The sequence below is a fragment of the Branchiostoma lanceolatum genome, chromosome 6 (assembly GCF_035083965.1).
Source record: "Branchiostoma lanceolatum isolate klBraLanc5 chromosome 6, klBraLanc5.hap2, whole genome shotgun sequence".
Taxonomy (NCBI): domain Eukaryota; kingdom Metazoa; phylum Chordata; class Leptocardii; order Amphioxiformes; family Branchiostomatidae; genus Branchiostoma; species Branchiostoma lanceolatum.
The window spans coordinates 15652589-15670269 of NC_089727.1; the positions used below are offsets into that span (position 1 = coordinate 15652589).

The following is a 17681-nucleotide window of genomic DNA, read 5'->3' on the forward strand; positions in this document are numbered from 1 at the left end:
GTTGTGATGTGTAATTTAAGCCTTAGGAGATGGGGTAAACTTGCTCAAGTGGCAAATACAAAATTCTTACGGAATGTTCCCTTTATTATTCCCTTTCCTGCAGGGAACGTCGGTAATGTGTTCAGCATCGACGAGACGCTAGGAATCATCACGGTCTCCAAGCAGCTGGATCGCAGCACTCTGAGTCAGTACCACTTGACGGTGAAGGTCCGAGATAATGGCAACCCCCCACTGAGCTCCACCGTATCCATCCACATCGGAGTCACCATCTCCAACAACGCTCCGCCCAAGTTCGATGCCAAGGAGTACGCCATCGAGGTCAGTGAGAACGCAAGGCTCGGATCCCTCATCGTCATGCTTGGTGCGACCAGCCGCTCCTCCGTAACCTACGAGATCATCAGCGGAAACGCGGACGGCAGCTTCGACGTCAATCCCAACTCTGGCGTCATCACCTGCAAGAAGCAGTTGGACTACGAACGGCAGACGTCCTACAACCTGACCGTCCAGGCCACCAACATGGTCAGTCTCAGTTCAACAGCGACAGTCCTGGTTCACATTGCAGACGAGAACGACAACCCTCCCGTCTTCTCCCAGTCAGAGTACATCGGCAGCATCAGTGAAGCAGCCACCATCGGTAGCGTCGTTCTAGACGTGAACAACATTCCTTTGGTCATCGCTGCGACAGATGCAGACAACGAACTCAATTCCCTCCTCGTGTACGAAATCATAGAGTCTGCCGCGCAGAAGTACTTTGCCATTGACTCCAACACCGGTGCTCTACGCACCATCCGTACACTTGACCATGAAGACATTGCAGAGTTCAGGTTCACGGTGCAAGTCTCCGATACAGGAAACCCGCCACTGAAAGCAGAGACTCCTGCAAACGTCACCATCAAGGTCTTAGATGTGAATGACTCTCCACCCACCTGTACACAAGATATCTACGAAGCCACCCTCTTACTCCCAACATACAAAGATGTGGCCATTGTTCAGGTCGAGGCAGAAGATGCAGACACAGAAGCCAACACGCAGCTCAGCTATGTCCTGACCATGGGCAACGAAGACAAGAAATTCAGCATCAACAGAGACACTGGTGTGATAACCATCGTCAACACCACCGGGCTGTTTGACCGGTATGAACTGTCTGTACGTGTCGGAGACGGGAAGTTCCACACCTCCTGCATCATCAGGATAGAAGTGAAGAGGACGGTCATGAGTGGACTGCGGTTCACCGAAGAGTCCTACTTCTCTGAAGTGACAGAAAACTCCACGGAGGTGAAAACCGTCGCCATAGTGACTGCCGTTGGAAACCTGCTGAACGAACCCCTGGAGTACAAGATCCTCAACCCCAACAACATGTTCGAAGTCAGCCCCACCTCTGGGGTGCTGCGAACCCGCGGGATACCCTTTGACAGGGAGGAGAAAGAGAAGTATGAAATCGTCATTGAAGTTCGTGACAAGAGGTCGACCCCCAGAGTGGCACATGTGGTCGTGTACGTGACTATTGCAGACATCAACGACAACGCTCCTGTCTTCGTCAACCTGCCGTACTATTCTGTGGTACAGGTCGACTCCGAGCCGGGAACACCAGTCAGAACTGTAAGTGTGGCCTTTGATGATAACCCGATTCTACTGGCTTAAGTTTTGATTACAAAATTCATCTTGAATGTCTTTCAGGCAGGACATTTGCTGCTCATAGAAAAATATTGTTCAAAGCATAGAAAATCAGTTCATGTCTCCGTAACAAAAATAGTTTTATTTGTTCTATAGTTTCGATACTGAGTTTCTTCACTCTTTGCAATAATCAGGTGACTGCAGTGGACAAGGATGCTGGGAAGAACTCCGAGATCAGGTATTCCCTGGACTCCGGGGCACACAGACATTTCCGCATCAACAGGAAGACAGGACAGATCATGGTGAAACAACCTCTAGAAGCCGAGGACACCAACAAGGAGTACCGCCTGCTCATCATAGCTGAGGACAAAGGTAAGGAGATTTTTGTGCATGCAAATTCATTGTTTTCCATTCACAGAATCGGCAAGAAGTTTGGTTAGATTTTTACAGCAACTGGCACAAAATCAGGCAACATATTTATGATGATATTGACCAGTCAAAGTAAAAATAGTCAAAGTCATTGCTTTGTCTTCGTAACCTTTCTGTTAAAAACAGCTCAGTATTCAGGCTTGGCGCCTGTAAGGTTACAATACGTATTCAACGGGGTGCTTTGACTATGGCCGACATTGAAATGTCAGTGGCAGAACCAAGGAAAGATGTCTTGATATTAGGACTAGCTTAACCCTACTGTTGGCCCTCATCCATCAAAGGCACAGGTGTTTTCACAGGTGAGATAACCAAGGACAACCTTCCAAAGGCAGCACATCCATTCATACATGTACATGAGACTGTGGAAGGGTTTGACTAAGCCCCGAAAAATGGAGATTTCTTGGGTTATCCCCCTGACATTCAACACAAAAACTTTCAGTACATGTTCATGTCTAAATTTCTTGTATTCAAATCAAATCCCTTTGTTGAAGTACTTGTGAAATAACAGCATTTAGATGCGGAATTGTGTTTTTTTTTGCTGTTAGTTATAATATGACTAGACAGATCTAGCTGGCTGACATACAAATTTGAAACCATAGCCCGGTGTACTTCAATTTGGGCAGGCTTTTAAATGTTACTGGCACCTTTTGGCTTGACACTTCAGCGGCACAGAGCTACCTGGCATCCATCATTGTGTCAAAGTGTTTGTAAAGCTCCCATGTCCAATACCGCACCTGTCTGGCAAGGATTTCCCTCTCATTTCATCATGGCCTTGCAGGGTGGTCTGCTTACTGTCCTTAGTAGAAGTTTACTCTTTTGTCCACACAGCTGACGACAGTTTGGGGGAAATTTCCAGCCCAAAAGTTGACTGTCCTCGGATAGAATTTGTGGCTTGATTGCTTTCTTTGCAGGCTGGAAAACTGCCAAGTTAAAGGGCATGCTGCAACACGCAGTGTTTTCTTGTTTTATACAAAAGGCCTTGACGAATTTTGTCTGTTCCCTGCTTTTTACACAAGGGCTATTCTATTGTAAGTGTTTGAGCAGGCAGCAAGAAAGATTTTTTTTTCAAATTGAAGCTCAAAATGGGTCAAGAACAATTCAATACATGGAGAGTGATTTATTGAAACAAAAGTGGGGCAAAGGAAAGACAATGTTCATTGTCTTTTTAATATCCAAGTAAACTAACTGTAGATTTTCATCTCTGTAGACATTAATTCTTCACAAATGAAATTTAGTGCGATCATTCCATGCAGAGAGACGTGTTATTCTGTTGGAATTGTATTATGACATGCAGCTCACAGTATCTTAGACAGATCTGGTGTGTCAAGGAGAAACCTGATACCCCAGGTAACCGTATTTAAAAGTGTGAGGTGATCTAGGGTGAGGCCAGGGAAAGATCGCCAAGTCAAAAGGTTCATGATCCCCCATCCATCTACATGGCTCCCAGAATCAATATTTAGAAAAAAGGACGGCATATTTTAATACCAGTATTTAAACCTTTGACCCACCACGAGCTTTTGTAGGCTAGTCAGCTGGCGAACACTTTGGGAAAATTTAATCATCGGGGCCGACTGTATGCTGTAGGATCAATACAGCATCAAGCTGCCAATGGTCGGCATTGTATTTGGAAGACAGGGTCAACAGCAGTGTAAAAATTTACAGCTCCAGGCTCAGCTATAAAAGGGAAGGAACCATTGGTATTCCATAAGGTGCTGAGGCATGCAGTCCCAGCGATATAAACAACCTCAGCTGGGCAGCCTGGCAGGAATAAAAATTGCTTTCTTTTTCCTGGGCTTCACCTGTTGTCGGCACCCAGGGTGATGAGACATTCAGGTACACTCCGGACTAAGTCTGTCCACACTACGCGCTAATTAGCCTCCTCTCCTAACGAGATGATAAATGGAAAGCACCTGCACGTGTTTTGGATCTCCACAGGTTGCTAACTCCTGTAGACAGTGTCTCCAGCACCAGGCATCAGCAGTTTCATCAATCACAGGCTCCGCAAAATGGAGGCTGAGGAACTTGGGGATGTGTACAAGATCCGACATGCAAACTAGTGGAAATTTGCAATTATCTGTCAAGAGGGTTTGCTATATATGTATGTATGCCAGCATACGTATGCCCCTCTATTGTTTTGCTCAGAAAATTCTGGAAAAGTTTACCAAGAAGGAAATTGTGATTGTGGAAGACGGTGAAATGTAAATGTTTTTAGCAATTAAAGATTTTATTGAACCTGGAGCTTTTGGCAGCATCTGCTGTTTCGTGTTACTTCGATCGTTCAAACAATCCACTGTAAGAGCAAGGATGAATCGGCCAGTTTACCAAAAGTGTCAGCCACTGTCCCACCTGGTTATAACAAGTGTTGTTTAACCCACTCAGAAATCAGGTCATTAGCTCTATGCATATGCTAATCAATTGGCAGTGGCAGGCTGGTTAACTAACATCCTTTTACAGCTACAGTATTGAGCAAGTCCCTCGATAATGTCCTATAAAGAGAGAGAAGGTTGATCCATCCTCATGTCGATGCAGAGAAATTCTATCATGTCTTTGACGCAGCCTAAATTAAAATCATTAGAAACGTGTCCAGATGCAACCAGTCCAAAATGCATCACTAGCATCTGCCAAAATTGGGTCCATAGATCGTGCAGACACCTGCCCTAGGTCCCATGCCACACAGGCATGGAAGTCGTGAATCAAATTACAATATTCATAAGTGGCCTTTAGGCAAATGCATCACAGGACCTGCCACGGTGTGTTTCCCGGGTTACAGGCGGACTTTGAACATATGCCTTTGGGGAGGTGTGTAATGATGAGCCGTAACATCCGTCCATAGTAATACCAATGAACACGAGTTTCCAGACTAGAGCCATCACCCGCTCTTGATTGCCAGCTAAAATGTCACCCGCAAAGGGCCAATAAGGACCAAAGCAATTGAAAACCTGGCAAAAATTGGCATTTTGTGCAGACTGCGGAAAGAGAAACGGTACTTGTGCATGGTGTTTTCCTCTCTGTGGTGTTTGAAATGGTTCGGGTCAATTCATGGCAGTTTTATAGTGCAGAAATTTTCAAGTGTGTTTTCTGCAATGGGGGCCTACGAACAGGGTTTTAAGTTGTGGATACAGGTTCCCACAACGTACTGATTGTGTGGTACGTGCCTCTGTAGTCATTGCGGTTAGCTAAGACACATCCTTTAGTATGATAATGATATACATTTCACCTTGCATAGGAACAGTGACAATTTTGTCGGTATCCAAAGCCCGCCACTTAACATACCAACGTTCGCCACACTCATGTCCTTCTTTCCAAGCCACTTGTTTCTTTGCCAAGCATAGATCCGCAAAGATCTGATACATGGTTGCAGGCATCCTTTGATCAATTTATAGCTTTTCCTGTGCGGAGCTTAAAGCCCCATCGTACCAAACCACTGCCTCTTAAGCCTACCCAGCACTTTGAAGATAACATGCAAAAACCACTCCTAATCTGCACCACCCACCTGCCAGCCCACCTGGGGCGAAGCCTATCTCCGCAGAGCCTTTGCTTCACTGAACCGCTCTTCCCACACTAATGGTTCCACCATCAAGTTGATTTTTGTGCAGTCGTGACTGATTGCGATGTGCAGATCATCTGGAGTTTTCTAATAACCTTTTGTTTAAAGCGGGATTTTTTCATCACCAAAATGTCAGTTGTCAAGGTGGTCGTATTCATCACTGATCACTTATCTGTTGGGTGTGATTCTTAGGATTGTAAATCAGTGCAATTCTCTTCAGCTTCGATGTTCATGATAACGCTGAGTAGCATTTTCCACTTTCTTGGCAGTTTATGTAATGTAAGTAGCAAGTAAACATTGCTAGTGTATGTAATCTGCCCCCATTTCCGCCTGAAAAAAGACAGTGTTTTTCAACAAGAATGTTTTATTTTGTGGCTTGTCTCTCTGTATTGTTCAATAGGATATCAAATGGGGGACATATACGATCAAAGATCTCTTGCCATAATGCATGTCTTTGAAAAATCTATACTTATGAATCTCTAACTCCACAAATGTAATGTCCACAATTCATTTTAGAACCATAAAGGGTTTCATGTAATCTCCAAGTGGATATTGCAATGTTTCGCTGTCAGAAAAAAATGGGCCAATACTTGAAAAGGAGAACATTACAGTCTTCCCATCCAATGTCTGCCTGGGGAATTACGTTTGATGTACAATGCACATTTCCCAGTTGCTGCTTGTGAGTTCTAGAAGGCATCTGAATGGAATGGCTTTTGAATAAAAAGTATTAAAGTCTTTATGCCAGCAACATGGAGTGATCCTTCAATAACCTCTGCACTTGAAGGTAACATTAGAAGCTTTGTTCAATGCACATCTGTTGCTCCCTTCACTTATCAGGCTTTCAGAAAGCTCTAAGTATCCAGGCATTTGCAAGGTTATGAGGAACGGCTCTCTGTATCGCCTAAGGTCAGTGAAGGAGAAAGTTTAGCCATGATACGCTTTCACCTGATTAGAGGCCCTGTAATGGTCATGGACACGGCAAGATAGGGATGATAAAAGGCAGTCTCATCTCCATCATTCATAACTGCAAACTTTTAATGCGAGTTGAGCAGCACTTTGGAAACTTAGGCAAAGTGAAGGCTTCCTATGATCGCTAATGTCAAGGCCTTGATGTGTAATAGCTGCCTCGAAGCGTGGGTCGTTTCAAGCTTCCATTTAGGCTTGTGGAGAAACCCTACAGGTATTCTGCTGATCTGTAATTTGATTCGCCTTTGCTGTATCCAATAATGATAGCAGTTAACTCATCCTTTCAGTCGGAAGAGCCAATGCTAGTAGATCTAACAGTATGAAAGATCCAAGGTTTGAAATTGCAGATTATGTTATTATTCCCATATGAACAGGAGACATTTGAAGGTGAAAATCACAATAAAACAAATTTTGTTCACCAGCAGGTATTGAACACAAGGAGGCAATGAGTGAAATGAATGAACGATGAAAAGACTGTTGTGTAACCAAGTTTTGTCGATGTCTGTACTTAGGCAACCCACCGCTGAGTGCCAGGATCGATGTGCCTGTGACTGTGATGAACAAAGCCATGCCGGTGTTTGAGAAGCCCTTCTACGCAGTCAGCATCCCAGAGAATGTTCAGCTGCACACCCCTGTCATCAACATCAAGGCAGCCAGTCCTGACGGGCTCAAACTCATCTACTCCATAACTGATGGGGATCCCTTCAATCAATTCAACATTGATTTCGACACTGGTGAGTGCAGGCATTCATGAGTAATGTACCTACATTGATTGTGTACATCGTTAGCTTTTCCTTTCAGTTGTTTCCCGCTTTTTATGTATCTGAGGGATTGATTGTAGCACTGAAGGTTAAAAGGTTATTTCACTCTCCAAGATTCTTAAATACAGTAGATTGACACATAAGCAGATCTAGATTTGGTGAGGGTTTTAAAATCCATTAGTATGTGTGCAATAATTTTTTGTTAGAATGAATTATGCAGAAAGTTCTCATTTGGCGTGATGGATAGCATATTTTATTGTGTGTAGTATTTCTGACCTAGTGTTGTCAAGTACTGTAATATGTACAGGTACACCTATGCAATTTTTTTTTTCATTCCTCTGATGTTCCTCCTTTATTGACCTTTCAGGAGTCATAAATGTTGTTGGCTCGCTGGACTACGAAACCAAGCAAAACTTCCGTCTTACTGTCCGTGCCACCGACTCGCGTAGCGGAGTCGATGCTGAGGTGGTGGTCGATATCACTGTCCAGGACATCAACGATGTAGCTCCCGTCTTCGAAAAACCGTCTTATGAAGCCACCCTGTCTGAAGCTGCTGCAATAGGCACGACTGTGATCAAAGTCAGCGCCACTGATCTGGATTCAGGTGTTAATCAGCTGATGTACTACCAGATCTTACCGGATGAAACCAACTCTACAGACTACTTCCATATCGACACCTCCAGCGGGCTGATCCTGACAGCGCGTAACCTGGACCATGAGAAGATCGATAAGCACGATTTCACCGTACGAGTCTCTGACGGCGGCATGCCTTCACTCAGCAGTGAAGTCCACGTGACTGTCACTGTGCTGGATCTGAACGACAACGCTCCGCAGTTTGACCAGCCGTCCTACGACTGCATGATCAGTGAGCTGGCGCCTCGAGGCCACTTCGTCACCAAAGTCTCCGCGTCGGACGCCGACAGCACCGACAACAACCGCCTGGTGTACGCCATCGTGTCCGGGAACGAGCAGATGAACTTCGTCATTGACCCGAAGACGGGGATCATCTCCATGTCGAACCTGAGGAAACGCGAGCTAGACCCGACTTACACGCTCAACGTCTCGGTGTCTGACGGAGTCTTCACCAGTTCAGCTCGGGTGGCCGTGGTCGTGCAGAGTGCCAACACCCACTCGCCCGTCTTCAGCCAGCTGAATTACGCTGTCTCCTTCGACGAAAACAATCCGAGAGGCACGTTTGTTGTCATGGTAACAGCAACAGATGAGGATGCGGGTGCATACGGAGACATCTCCTACTCCATCGCCAGTGAGAAGATCAACCAGCTCTTTGAGATTGATGCAGATACAGGTGAGCTTCCATGTTGATGTTTTTGAAATCAAAAAAGTCTATATGTCTTTTCTTGGGTATATTGAAACATGTTTGTTTCTATTTGGTATCAGTTGTCTTATAATTTTTCTTTCCTCTTTTATTAAGGTCAAATCTACAGCAAGATGGAGTTAGATCGAGAGGATGAGAATCAGCGTATGATCATCGTCCCTGTGGTGGCCAGCGACCAGGGTGGACGTGTGTCCTTCTGTAACGTCACGGTCACTCTTACAGACAAGAACGACAACACGCCACAGTTTGAGCTGGCGTCGTACCAGGCCAACATTCCCACCGATTCAGATGAAGGTGCTGAAGTCATTCAGGTAGGGGCTGAATCATTTTTTCCCTATCTTTCTGCCAAGTAGTGATAAACATAACAATTGTTAACAGCTTTGTGATATTTAATCTTTTGCATGTTGTAAAATTCTTTCCTTTGCCATTGCAGGTCCATGCCATTGATCAAGACATTGGCACAAACTCTGACATTGCATACTCCCTGTATGATGATTCCGACACCACCACCGATGTTGTGAAGTTGTTCAGCGTCCACTCTGAGACAGGCATGATTACTACAAGACGGAAGCTGACTGGAAAAGGTGAGCATTTAGCCAATTTGTTTTGATACCCCTGTGGTCAAAATTTGGTTGTTCAGAGGTCTGTCCGTGTAGAATGAGCTCTTACTCAAGACATTTACATTTTTGTTACCACAGAGGGCAAATCCTTCCAGTTCTTTGTACAAGCTACGGATGGCGGAAACCCAACCAAGACGTCCAGCGCTCCTGTGGAGATCCTTGTCCTCGGCCCTGACGACATCCCTCCCTACTTCGACCCAACCGTTCAGCATCTCTACTTCGTCAGTGAAGAGATGCCAGTTGACAGTGAGGTAGCAACTGTTGTAGCAGACACCAACGATACCGTGAAGTACAGCATAGTAGAGGCGGATGGACCCAACAGTAACAAGGATAACATTTTCAGAATTGATCCAGAGAATGGTGTCATCTATGTCAACAAGGAGCTGGACACAGAGACTACTGCCTGGTACTCCTTGAAGGTTCAGGCAGAGACTCTCAGCTCGCCTCCACTGCTGGCTTTCGCTGATGTCAGCATTCAGGTCAAGGATGCAAATGACAACAAACCAAAGTTTGATTCCAAGCCCTACAAAATCACGCTTCCCGAGAATGCATCTGTTGGCACGAGCGTCATTCAAGTCCATGCCTTTGACCCAGACCAGGGTGCTAATGGAGAGATTGTGTACGGTTTTGCATCAGACTCCAATGCTGATGAAATGTCGGACTTCTTTACCATTGACAGCGAATCTGGATGGGTCACCACGTTGGTACCCCTTGACCGTGAGTTGATGTCATCCTACGCATTCGGCGTCACAGCAACAGACAAGGGTGACCCCAAACAGCTGAAGGACACCACCCTGGTACATGTGACAGTAGCAGATGTCAATGACTCGCCCCCGACATTCCGATCTTCCGCCTACCAAGGCCAGGTGCGCGAGGATGCCCTCCCCGGCACCATTGTCATCACGGTCAGCACTCGCGATGCTGACATCGGGGACAACACCATCCCAACCTACTACATCACAGGCGGCGATCCTCAAGGCCAGTTCAACATCGAGCGCAAGACTGGGAAGGTCTACGTGAACGGCCCGCTGGACCGGGAGACAAAGCAGCTGTATGTGTTGAACATCACTGCCACAGACGGAGCCTTCACAGCGATGTCAACAGTCAGCATAGACGTTAAGGATGTCAACGACAACAGTCCCATCTGTGAACAGGTAGGGTGCTTACCCACAATCACAGCTGAACTGCTCAATTTTTGTTATGCCTTTTTAGATCATTCCTCAAATTGTATATGGCTTTCTGAAACCTCAACACAATGCTTTTATTTTTATAAACTCAAAGCCCTCCAACAGACTAAATCTTGGATTCCTGGTGGAAGAAGGTACTAAGGGTCGTGTTTGCCTCTTGTCGGCTTCTCCGATCAATTCTTTTATAGCTAGCTCTTATTACTCGTTATTCTAACAGCTGTACCATTTACCCAATCCTCATGCATAGCCAATAAACGTATGGACACTGCCTCAGGTTTGTATAAATGGGATCCTTCTGTGATATGACAATCTGTGAAACGTGGTGTCACTGTGGATGGTATGGCTGTGTCCTGGTCTGTTAGTAATGGTAGCGTCAACAACAGAAAAATGGATGTCACTGAGTGTGGACTGATTTGTAGCTAGGTCAATTTGGTTACCTGTAGTCCATCCAGGGTCTCATTTCTTTAACGTTTCCTCTTCAGTCAAGGTACACAGCCAGTATCTCAGAGGACATCACTCCGCAGACGTTTGTGATGGAAGTGTTGGCACGTGATCCTGACCAGGGGATCCACTCCCAAATCACATACTCACTGGACGGAGTTGGCGCAGACAAATTCCTTCTGGACAAGGATACAGGTCAGTAACAAATACTGAAAGGCATGGTATTATCTTCTAGCTTTCTTGTTCAATCCACTAAGTCAAGGAAGGAAATACAGTAAAAACAAGCTTCTAAGTTCTATGACTTCAACATAGTTTTCTTAGGTACACGACCTTAATTTTGCACTCTACAGATGCTTCGACAACCTATGTGCTGTCTTCATCAGTGTAAAATAACCTTGTCCTTTTGTGTGACTGCGTTTCATATATCCCAACAAAATTCCAGTAAATGCCATGCTAATAAGATAAGACATTTGCAGCCAAGGTTCATAAGATGTTAGGAAAAGTAAAACTAAGACTTTTGTTGCCCCACAGGTGTCCTGATGACTGGAGCGCCGCTAGACAGGGAGGAAACGCCAGTCTACACGCTGGGCGTCACAGCCAAGGACGGCGGCGGCAAGTCCTGCTACACGGAGCTCACCATCAACCTTATCGATGTGAACGACAACCCGCCCAAGTTTGAGAAGCAGCAGTACCTAGTCCCTGTGTACGAAAACACAGCAGTGGGCACGTTGTTGACAAGAGTGCAGGCCACTGATCCTGACATGGGTATGTATGCCTGCCAACTTCATTTTCATCAAAGTCTGACTACGGGAAGTTGAGAAAACAGGAATGCTGACTGTTTGCGCTCAGAAACCAGGCAAAAGAAAGTCGATTAGAAAAAAAAAATGTCACACAGATGGAACTGGACTTAGCATGTCCTTCAGCGCATGCCTTATAGTAGTTTAAGTCATTTATGCTCGGCAGCACCAAAGTGGATAACTTGGTTGATTTCAATCAACAGCGCATGTTTAACGACATTATTAACCAGGTTTTATTTTTCTACCGCTCACTCCCCTCAGGAATGCAAGACGTTAGTGGAATAAGTATGTTATTATTTTGTGTGACCCTTCTAACCAATGTGTCTAACTGTCCTGAAAGTGGTGTGGAAGTGTGTTAAGCACGTCGCTGTACATTTTTGGATGTTAGAATGTCTTGTGCCTTGACAGTGTCTTTGTCTAATGTTTGTACATAGAATTACGGTCTTGCATTACAGTATTGTTGTCCGCACTGGTTTTGATTTCTGGGTGGTAATCTTTGACATTGTTTATTTCCAGGTTTGAACCGAAAGGTGATGTACTCCTTCGTGGACTCTGCCAATGGTCAGTTCCAGGTGGACGAGAACTCGGGCATTGTCAGCCTGGCCAGGACACTGGATCGCGAGGCGCAGGCGTCCTTTAACCTGACCATCCGTGCCACCGACGAGGGAGCTCCTCGGCGCTCCTCAACTTCCTATCTTATCATCTCCGTCCTGGATATCAATGACAACCCACCAGAGTTTGAATACGCGGAATACGCCAAGAACGTGTCCGAGAGCACACCGATAGGGTCCCAGATCTTAAACGTGTATGCGGTGTCGAAAGACGTAGGGCCCAACGCGGAGATCACGTATGAGATCATTAGCGGTAACGAGCACGGCAAATTCGAAATCGGCTCGTACTCAGGTGACCACCTTAGTGTTGACTCTGGCTTTTTTCTGCGATGAGCCTTGCAAAGTGATGATCTCCAGGGTGACCTTGTTCTCTTACCCAGGCCTCTTGTTAACTCTTTGTGTTTGGCTAAGTGCACCAACACTGCATGAACAGGTTCAAGCAACCCCACATATTATCTCTTTGCATGATATTCCTACTAGTGGTAATCTTGATGCATTCTGTTTCCTTCTGGAATATATTGATTTTTTGAAGATTGATGGTTTTGTAAGCCATACTTGGTCTAATGCACTGTTTCACAGGTTGCAATTTATTCCTTTTTTTTACTTGCATGAACCACAAATTTAAGTTACTTCAGAAGCTGCAGCATTTACAGAAGACTAGACACCACAACTGCATTGTTTTAGTACTTCTGGCCGTAAGAGAACAAGTGTGTTTGCCTGCTACCCCATCACTTTGTAAGGTTCATGTCGTTGTGAGAAAACCGCTTGTGATCGCGTGCACTCCGCCGGTACCAGGACCCCATCCTATGTGGGCTCCAACCGGCGAACTAACGGCTTGCAGATCCTTGTCTGTGGTCTTAACATAAAACTCGTATCGTAATTGTATTAACCTTACCACAATGTATTGACATCTATTACTATCATGCATGGTATGATCATAACTGCTTGTCAATGAGTGTTATACAATCCAGTGGATCATTTAACTCATCACCACTGTTCCCAGTCCATTGATTTACTAACCACATGATTCTAACAAGGTTTGTCTAAAACATGAAGTCAAATTTCATACATGAACCTTCTAAGCTTTCTGTTCAAAGCATGCTTCTGATATCTTCTTTACTCTCTTTTGACTCACTCTTTTTTACCACTTGTCTTTTACAGTTTTGTTCTGGTGTATAGTCGTTTAGTTTGACAGTACTTCATCCTATAGGTGGATGATGACGGAATGCATTACTCTTTTCTTATATAATTTTTATCTCGTACAACAGTGATAATGGAAGTAATGAAATAGTGCATGCTGACTTATCATAGCATTAGGTAATACCACACAAGGCCCTGCTTGCTGCTGAAGTTCACATTGAGGGGTCATGTCTGATGGGGTCTTGTGCTGTTGGATTGTGGTACAAAGCCCCTCCCCCCCACTTTCTCTGCTTGAAGATCCCACATATTTGGTACTTCCACAGAGCTGTGCCAGCAGTGTTCTTTAAAGAGAAGTTTTGACTTACTGGCAGAGTAGACGACTGCTTGCTATAGACTCAAAGATAGCTCTCAAATCTGTGCATCTCTGCTATGCATCATCGTACAGTACTCTTACAAAAAAAAGACTCCTGATTCCATTCAACGAATGGATGTATGCCTAGCCCATGAAGGTTCTTTCGTTTCCTTATCAACTACACTTCTAATTCTATACAGTATCTTTTGGAACTCACAGCAAAAAGTTGAAACTACCGGTACATGTAAAGATATGGCATCCTACTCAAGTTTTGTTTCTCCCCAAATGCACACGGGGTTGCCACAGTTCACTGAAGAGTTAACAGGTTAGAGAGGCTTAAAGATCAAGAGCAAATGGGACTAAGCTTGGCTCACAGCTAGTGTTCAGGAGCAAGGCACTTTGCAAGCAGAACTCCCCAAGAGCTGACTTGAGTTAGAATATTTCAGCCATGTGTGTAGAGAATCCAGTAGTACTTGCCTTGAATCCCTCCAGTGCAGTCCCTTGATGTTCCACATTAATGGCAACCCGTAACTTTGTCCCCCATGCCTACTGGGAAGGAAGTAAGGACAAATCATTTCAACCTCTACTTCTCTATTCTGTCCAACTCCTTTTTGTTCTCCTGTGACTAGCAGAAGCGAAAAACAAATGAAAGCTGACCATCTCTTGATTCTGGTTCAATCTACAGGCAAGATCACGATTGTTAACACTCTGGATTACGAGGCTTCCCAAGGCTACTACCTGACCGTGAAGGCGAGCGACGGCGGCACGCCCACACTCAGCGACATCACAACCGTTAGCATCAATGTTACCGATGTCAACGACAATGCCCCTGAGTTCAGCATGCCCATGTACAGCGCGTCTATCAGTGAAGATGCTCACACGGGAGACAGTGTCATCCAGGTAAGGCATTCAACAGCAATCTCCAGTGTATCATCACAGGTATTTGTTTCTACATTAAGAGAAAAGACTTTTTGCCAGATGTCTGACTGTGTAACATTCTTTTCACAGGTGATGGCTACAGACAGGGACAGTGCACCGAATGCCCAAGTGACCTACACCATTGTCCGGGGTGATCCCAAGGGCCAGTTCACCATCGCACCCAAGCTTGGCATTGTTACCGTCAGCGGAGCTCTGGACAGGGAGGAGGTATATATACTATTGTGTTTTTCTATACTTTATCATGGAAGCTCATCTGTGTTGGCAGTAATCATAATACAATGTTAAACTTTCTGCCAACACTAAGGTATTTGGTGATTGGGCATTGATCCTGAAGAAAGCAACATTGGTCGTTGAAAATTTGATCCGTGAATACCTTAGTTTTGGAAGAAAGTTAAGCATTGTATCTGTCTATACGTGGGTGCAAAACATGTCATATTGTAGTTTCATTGAGCAGATTTGCACCATTCCTTGATATGGCAGTAGACCAAAGCTTCGTCCGTATCTGTTCCAGGTTCAGGGGTACTCACTGACAGTACGTGCAAAGGACAGCGGTGCCTCTCCACGCTACATGGACGTTGTGGTGAATGTGGACATCTTGGACATCAACGACAGCCCACCACAGTTCTCACAGGCCAACTACAGTGTATTTGTGCAGGTTAGTAGTTAATGTCACAGTAGTGGACCTTGCAGTGGCACATTTTCAGCTTTTCACAACACCTACATACTGTTGCCAACCTCATTTCCATCACTGTCCTTTGTGTTGTTTTACTACTTTCTTTCCACATGTTTTTTACTGGAAATCTTCATTTGGTGTTTTGTATTAGAGTTTTATCCAGAGTTTTTTTAAACATCATCAGATGTTGTAATCCTTTGTTATCATTTGTTATCATCGACTTGTAAATGTGGTTTCCCTCTGTGTCTGCTTTGAAATCTTTGCTGTCTTGTTTCAGAGAAAGACTTTGTTTTATCCATGCTTCTCTCAAGCTCTTCTGTTCACTTCTGTTGTGCCTCTTTGTTCTGCCTCCTTAAAAGCAAAGTCTTACAAACTTTATTAAATCCCATTTGACAAGGAGATCAGAAGCATTTATATTTTCAAGTTTGAGTTCGCTTTAAGTGCAGAACAAACAGGGACATGCCCCATGTGATTTCTTACAACTCATACACCCATTCCTTCTTCACTATCCCTGTCCCTGTGCCATGGACAGACCTGTGCTAAGGGAATGCAGTGCCAGTTCCCCCAGGGTGGAATGGTTAGTAAGGGAATAGCTGTGTGCCTAAATGTAGTCACAGATTGTTACCTACACTACAAAGCTAGGGTGATGCATGGCAGAGGGGATGTTTACCTGCACAAGAGGCTCAATCACCAGAGGTCTAAGTCTGACACAACTGTTGGAGTGAGGCCAGCTATGCGAGAGTAGAGTGTGCTACTGCATGTGATTTGGATTTGCATGTCAATCAGTTGGCTGGCAACTTATCACTGCAGTATCACCTCACCGACTACACTTGGCTCATTATTAGATTCGGTTGAAAGACAGGAGCAAGTTGAAAACATATTAAGTACTACCACCTTGCACTTGCAAGACTTGACAGTGTGGTGTGTGTGAATTTTACAGATGGAAGCTAAGACTGAATAGGTACTTTTGAATTGTGACTAAAGTATTGTATAGTCATAATGCCACAAATTATTAACGTTTTTTTATTGTCATTGTTTGCAGGAGAGCAAGCCTATCGGTACGAGCATCCTCATGTTCACAGTCAAGGACTTCGATGCTCCTCAGAACGGACCTCCGTACACCTTCAGCATCATCAGCGGTAACCAAGGCAACGAGTTCCACATCGACCGCAGTGGCATCCTTCGCACATCAGTCGTCTTCCAGTCCGACATGCGGCGTAAGTACAACCTGCAGGTCCGGGTGGCAGACGCAGGAACGCCGTCCCTCTATGGGTACACCAACGTGGTTGTGGAGGTGATCGAGGAGAGTATGTACCCACCAGTTGTGACGCCTCACCAGATCTCCATCAGTTCCTTCAGGGACGACTTCCCTGGAGGCGTCATCGGCAAGCTGCACGCCACCGACAACGACATGTACGACAAGCTCACCTACCGCCTGGTCTCCAACAACAAGCGGCTGTTTGGCGTGAACCCCAACGACGGCAAAATCATCGCCCAACCAGGATTGGACGTCGGCGAATACACTCTAAACATCAGTGTCAGCGATGGCAAGTTCATCACGGCCGGAGAGGTCAGCGTGACGGTGAAGCTCGTCAACGACGACATGCTTCGCAACAGCGTGACAGTACGGTTCGCCAACATCCAACCTGAGGAGTTCTTGTCCTCATACCAGAAGGAGTTCTTCCGCACGCTGCGCAGGCTGCTCAAGGTGAAGAACAAGAACATCATAGTTGTCAGTATGCAGCCTGTAGATGGCAACCTAGATGTTCTGTTCTGCATAGAAACCACAACTAAAGGATCGCAGAAAGAAGACTACTATAAAGCTACAGCCTTGCGCCGTGAGCTGAACCAGACGGTGATGGACATTCAACAGAACGTCGGCCTTAGTGTTCTCCAGATCATCAGCGACTCTTGCTCGCATAACAAGTGCCCGGATGGAGCTTGTCGAGACATCCTGAATTTGGACATCCACGCCATTGCTGCCATCAGCACCGCGAAAATCAGCTTCGTGTCGCCTCGACACATGAGGGACTACGAGTGCAAGTGTCCTGGTGGTCTGATCGGGAAGGACTGTAACCCATGCAACAGCAACCCCTGCCCGAGGTATAAGATGTGCCTGCAAGATCCCAAGTCCATCGAGGGCTATGAGTGCGTGTGCCCTGACGGCACCTCGCCACCAAACTGCAACCAGCTGCCGTTTGATGGTACGTTTCTTTACATAGGCTTTCCTATTGTCTACTTGTATTTAGACGTGTCAGTATGAACCAT

General features: G+C 45.4%; 1 protein-coding gene across 5 annotated transcripts in view; it reads left to right on the forward strand.

The window, feature by feature from the left end:
• LOC136436814 (protocadherin Fat 1-like) overlaps positions 1 to 17681 on the forward strand; it is a 67556-nt gene that overhangs the window by 42189 nt on the left and 7686 nt on the right. For 4 of the 5 annotated variants that reach the window (XM_066431155.1, XM_066431159.1, XM_066431157.1 and 1 more), the window contains exons 10-24: positions 104 to 1599; positions 1809 to 1986; positions 7069 to 7290; positions 7685 to 8623; positions 8750 to 8964; positions 9087 to 9237; positions 9352 to 10427; positions 10943 to 11096; positions 11433 to 11666; positions 11960 to 11983; positions 12215 to 12601; positions 14487 to 14701; positions 14810 to 14947; positions 15252 to 15395; positions 16456 to 17617. In XM_066431155.1, the coding sequence (XP_066287252.1) occupies positions 104 to 1599; positions 1809 to 1986; positions 7069 to 7290; positions 7685 to 8623; positions 8750 to 8964; positions 9087 to 9237; positions 9352 to 10427; positions 10943 to 11096; positions 11433 to 11666; positions 11960 to 11983; positions 12215 to 12601; positions 14487 to 14701; positions 14810 to 14947; positions 15252 to 15395; positions 16456 to 17617 (6735 nt within the window). The remainder of the gene's footprint in view (positions 1 to 103; positions 1600 to 1808; positions 1987 to 7068; positions 7291 to 7684; positions 8624 to 8749; positions 8965 to 9086; positions 9238 to 9351; positions 10428 to 10942; positions 11097 to 11432; positions 11667 to 11959; positions 11984 to 12214; positions 12602 to 14486; positions 14702 to 14809; positions 14948 to 15251; positions 15396 to 16455; positions 17618 to 17681) is intronic. The other variant, XM_066431156.1, reaches the window with a different exon arrangement.